The sequence below is a fragment of the Mustelus asterias genome, unplaced genomic scaffold (genome assembly GCF_964213995.1).
Source record: "Mustelus asterias unplaced genomic scaffold, sMusAst1.hap1.1 HAP1_SCAFFOLD_3434, whole genome shotgun sequence".
Taxonomy (NCBI): domain Eukaryota; kingdom Metazoa; phylum Chordata; class Chondrichthyes; order Carcharhiniformes; family Triakidae; genus Mustelus; species Mustelus asterias.
In genome coordinates, this window is record NW_027593379.1 from 25,001 (window position 1) to 30,750 (window position 5,750).

At 46.7% G+C, this 5,750-nt stretch overlaps 1 protein-coding gene across 1 annotated transcript in view; it reads right to left on the reverse strand.

The window, feature by feature from the left end:
- LOC144490562 (CD5 antigen-like) overlaps positions 1–5,461 on the reverse strand; it is a gene marked incomplete at its 3' end in the record, with an annotated part of 14,885 nt that extends 9,424 nt beyond the window's left edge. The window contains exon 1 of the mRNA XM_078208280.1: positions 5,266–5,461. Coding sequence (XP_078064406.1) covers positions 5,266–5,461 — 196 coding nt within the window. The remainder of the gene's footprint in view (positions 1–5,265) is intronic.
- Between the last annotated feature and the right edge of the window lie 289 nt (positions 5,462–5,750).

The window sequence follows — 5,750 nt, forward strand, 5'->3', positions numbered from 1 at the left end:
TGGCCACTCGGCACACTTCATCTGCACCGGCACTCCAAACAACCATCATGACTTTAGTGCCATTCTCCAATTCATATTGGAGATTCAGATGGCTCGATTGAGGGTTACAAGTTAGCAAGGAATGAGCTGAAAAAGGGGCTTAGGAGAGCTGGGAGGGGACATGAGAAGTCCTTGGCGGGTCGGATCAAGGAAAACCCCAAGGCTTTTTACTCTTATGTGAGGAATAAAAGAATGACCAGGGTGAGGTTAGGGCTGGTCAAGGACAGTAGTGGGAACTTGTGTATGGAGTCAGTAGAGATAGGAGAGGTGATGAATGAATACTTTTCTTCAGTGTTCACCAAGGAGAGGGGCCATGTTTTTGAGGAAGAGAAGGTGTTACAGGCTAATAGGCTGGAGGAAATAGATGTTCGGGGGGAGGATGTCCTGGCAGTTTTGAATAAACTGAAGGTCGATAAGTCCCCTGGGCCTGATGAAATATATCCGAGGATTCTTTGGGAGGCAAGGGATGAGATTGCAGAGCCTTTGGCTTTGATCTTTGGGTCCTCGCTGTCCACGGGGATAGTGCCAGAGGACTGGAGAATGGCGAATGTTGTTCCTCTGTTTAAGAAAGGGAATAGAAATGACCCTGGTAATTATAGACCGGTTAGTCTTACTTCGGTGGTTGGTAAGTTGATGGAAAAGGTCCTCAGGGATGGGATTTACGACCATTTAAAAAGATGCAGCTTAATCCGGGATAGTCAGCACGGATTCATGAAGGGCAAGTCGTGCCTCACAAATTTGATAGAATTTTTTGAGGAGGTAACTAAGTGTGTTGATGAAGGTAGGGCAGTTGATGTCATATACATGGATTTTAGTAAGGCGTTTGATAAGGTCCCCCATGGTCGGCTTATGATGAAAGTGAGGAGGTGTGGGATAGAGGGAAAGTTGGCCGATGGGATAGGTAACTGGCTGTCTGATCGAAGACAGAGGGTGGTGGTGGATGGAAAATTTTCGGATTGGAGGCAGGTTGCTAGCGGAGTGCCACAGGGATCAGTGCTTGATCCTCTGCTCTTTGTGATTTTTATTAATGATTTAGAGGAGGAGGCTGAAGGGTGGATCAGTAAATTTGCTGATGACACCAAGATTGGTGGAGTAGTGGATAAGGTGGAGGGCTGTTGTAGGCTGCAAAGAGACATAGATAGGATGCAAAGCTGGGCTGAAAAATGGCAAATGGAGTTTAACCCTGATAAATGTGAGGTGATTCATTTTGGTAGGACTAATTTAAATGTGGATGACAGGGTCAAAGGTAGGGTTCTGAAGACTGTGGAGGAAGAGAGAGATCTTGGGGTCCATATCCACAGATCTCTAAAGGTTGCCACTCAAGTGGATAGAGTTGTGAAGAAGGCCTATAGTGTGTTAGCTTTTATTAACAGGGGGTTGGAGTTTAAGAGCCGTGGGGTTATGCTGCAACTGTACAGGACCTTGGTGAGACCACATTTGGAATATTGTGTGCAGTTCTGGTCACCTCACTATAAGAAGGATGTGGAAGCGCTGGAAAGAGTGCAGAGGAGATTTACCAGGATGTTGCCTGGTTTGGAGGGTTGGTCTTATGAGGAAAGGTTGAGGGAGCTCGGGCTGTTCTCTCTGGAGCGGAGGAGGCTGAGGGGAGACTTAATAGAGGTTTATAAAATGATGAAGGGGATAGATAGAGTGAATGTTCAAAGACTATTTCCTCAGGTGGATGGAGCTATTACAAGGGGGCATAACTATAGGGTTCGTGGTGGGAGATACAGGAAGAATATCAGAGGTAGGTTCGTTACGCAGAGAGTGGTTGGGGTGTGGAATGGACTGCCTGCAGTGATAGTGGAGTCAGACACTTTAGGAACATTTAAGCGGTTATTGGATAGGCACATGGAGCACACCAGGATGATAGGGAGTGGGATAGCTTGATCTTGGTTTCAGATAAAGCTCGGCACAACATGGTGGGCCGAAGGGCCTGTTCTGTGCTGTACTGTTCTATATTCTATGTTCTATGTTCTGTGTTCTATGTTCTGTGTTCTGTGTTCTATGTTCTGTGTTCTGTTTTCTATGTTCTGTGTTCTATGTTCTGTGTTCTATGTTCTGTGTTCTATGTTCTGTGTTCTATGTTCTGTGTTCTATGTTCTGTGTTCTATGTTCTGTGTTCTATGTTCTGTGTTCTATGTTCTGTGTTCTATGTTCTATGTTCTGTGTTCTATGTTCTGTGTTCTATGTTCTGTGTTCTATGTTCTGTGTTCTATGTTCTATGTTCTGTGTTCTATGTTCTGTGTTCTATGTTCTGTGTTCTATGTTCGAAATGTCGTGGCGGCGGAGTGTTCCACACATTGATGTAAGTCAGCCCCCCAGTTTCATAGAAAGAAGCCAATCAGCCTCTCTGCCCACCCCCCTTCGCCCATCTCCACCCACCCCAATGCCAAATCCCTGCGCTGATCCTGTCACGTGGTAAAAGGGTTAATAATCACACAAGTTTAAAGATCAGATAAGCTGCCACAAGAGAAACCAGGTCGACACAGGGAAGCATCAGGGCCCTTCGTCTGGGAGAATTCATTCAATCAGACAACTGGACATGGGAAGAGGGAGTGATATCCACAAACACACACACAAACCTGTACATCAATGATAACTTTTAACAATAATGAATGAGGTGACCAACATGATCAAGTCTTCACGCTGATTGAATCTTATAATTAAGCAAGCGCGCAATGGTAGAGATGGTGTTTCACATTTGTATCTTATGCATGATGTAACCTTAATCAATAGTTGTGAGTAGATAGAGTTAACTCCTATACATGAATTGGTATATGTTAATTACTTGTAATTGAATCTGAAACTATGTCTGCATGTGTATTCCTTGTTTCTGTTCTCTGGCTGGCCTTGATGAACTCCAGAGTCCGATAGCTACATAAGAACATAAGAAATAGGAGCAGGAGTAGGCCATCTAGCCCCTCGAGCCTGCCCCGCCATTCAATAAGATCATGGCTGATCTGACGTGGATCAGTACCACTTACCCGCCTGCTCCCCATAACCCTTAATTCCCTTACCGATCAGGAATCCATCCATCCGCGCTTTAAACATATTCAGCGAGGTAGCCTCCACCACCTCAGTGGGCAGAGAATTCCAGAGATTCACCACCCTCTGGGAGAAGAAGTTCCTCCTCAACTCTGTCTTAAACCGACCCCCCTTTATTTTGAGGCTGTGTCCTCTAGTTTTAACTTCCTTACTAAGTGGAAAGAATCTCTCCGCCTCCACCCTATCCAGCCCCCGCATTATCTTATAAGTCTCCATAAGATCCCCCCTCATCCTTCTAAACTCCAACGAGTACAAACCCAATCTCCTCAGCATCTCCTCATAATCCAAACCCCTCATCTCCGGTATCAACCTGGTGAACCTTCTCTGCACTCCCTCCAATGCCAATATATCCTTCCTCATATAAGGGGACCAATACTGCACACAGTATTCCAGCTGCGGCCTCACCAATGCCCTGTACAGGTGCATCAAGACATCCCTGCTTTTATATTCTATCCCCCTCGCAATATAGGCCAACATCCCATTTGCCTTCTTGATCACCTGTTGTACCTGCAGACTGGGCTTTTGCGTCTCATGCACAAGGACCCCCAGGTCCCTTTGCACGGTAGCATGTTTTAATTTGTTTCCATTGAGATAGTAATCCCATTTGTTATTATTTCCTCCAAAGTGTATAACCTCGCATTTATCAACGTTATACTCCATTTGCCATATCCTCGCCCACTCACTCAGCCTGTCCAAATCTCTCTGCAGATCTTCTCCGTCCTCCACACGATTCACTTTTCCACTTATCTTTGTGTCGTCTGCAAACTTCGTTACCCTACACTCCGTCCCCTCCTCCAAATCATCTATATAAATGGTAAACAGTTGCGGCCCGAGTACCGATCCCTGCGGCACGCCACTAGTTACCTTCCTCCAACCGGAAAAACACCCATTTATTCCGACTCTTTGCTTCCTGTCGGATAGCCAGTCCCCAATCCACTTTAACACACTACCCCCAACTCCGTGTGCCCTAATCTTCTTCAGCAGCCTTTTATGGGGCACCTTATCAAACGCCTTTTGGAAATCCAAAAACACCGCATCCACCGGTTCTCCTCCATCAACCGCCCTAGTCACATCTTCATAAAAATCCAACATGTTCGTCAAGCACGACTTTCCCCTCATGAATCCATGCTGCGTCTGATTGATTGAACCATTTCTATCCAGATGCCCTGCTATCTCCTCTTTAATAATGGATTCCAGCATTTTCCCTACTACAGACGTTAAGCTGACCGGCCTATAGTTACCCGCCTTTTGTCTCCTTCCTTTTTTAAACAGCGGCGTAACATTAGCCGTTTTCCAATCAACCGGCACTACCCCAGAATGCAACGAGTTTTGATAAATAATCACTAACGCATCCACTATTACCTCTGACATTTCTTTCAATACCCTGGGATGCATTCCATCCGGACCCGGGGACTTGTCCACCTTCAGTCCCATTAGTCTACCCAGCACTGCCTCTCTGGTAACATTAATCGTATTAAGTATTTCTCCTGCTGCCAACCCTCTATCGTTAATATTTGGCAAACTATTTGTGTCCTCCACCGTGAAGACCGACACAAAAAACTTATTTAAAGACTCAGCCATATCCTCATTTCCCACTATTAACTCCCCCCTCTCGTCCTCCAAGGGTCCAACATTCACTCTAGCCACTCTATTCCTTTTTATATATTTATAAAAACTTTTACTATCATTTTTTATATTAATTGCTCGCCTAGCTTCATAGTCTATCCTTCCTTTCTTTATCGCTTTCTTAGTCTCTCTTTGTTGTTTCTTAAATTTTTCCCAATCACTTGTTTCTCCACTATTTTTGGCCACTCTGTACGCAGCTGTTTTTATTTTAATACTCTCCTTTATTTCCTTCGTTATCCACGGCTGGTTCTCCCTTTTCTTACAATCCTTGTTTTTTGCTGGAATATATTTTTGCTGAGAACTGAAAACGGAATAAACTTCCATTGTGAAACACTCTGTGACTTTCTCTGGTTACTTGAAGGCAACAAAATGGTAAATACACAAACAGGCAGAACGGAGAAGGCCATCAACAACAGCAACAGGAGAAGGCTCACTCAGCCCCTCGTCCCCTGCCTCCCCCCCGCCCCCCCCCCCCCCCCCCCCCCGCGCCTCCTAGTCCCTCCACAACCAATACAGACAACCATCAGAGTGAAAACTGTAAAGCCAGCTGACCTGAGCAAGTGACTTGCACGATCTGGACATCCGCGCAGTCGCTGCCATTTGTCTGGTTCATCCGACACTCAGCGCGGGTCGGCACTGGCTCAGTGCACACCACCTCGATCGACCCATTGAGAACATCCTCCACTGTTGCGGTGATGCTGACGTTCCCCAGGATGGCCGCCCCGCACTGCAGTTGCCGGCAGACCATGCCAGACCTTGCTGGATCCCAATTTGAGGCACACACGGCCAACCAGGATGAGTTCTGAAACACCTCGAGCTTCCCTGAACACGAGTCCGCACCACCCTTGAGTGAGGGGGGGACGCCACCTGGGAGAGGAAACAGAACAGTGCTGATTGGAGACACAGCATCACACCCACCCCTCCCCCTCCCAACCATCCCCATCACCACCCCCCCCCCCCCCCCACCAAACCCTCCCCCACCAGCCCCATCCCGTCCCCCATTCAAACACATCCTCTCCACCACTCCCATCCCCCAC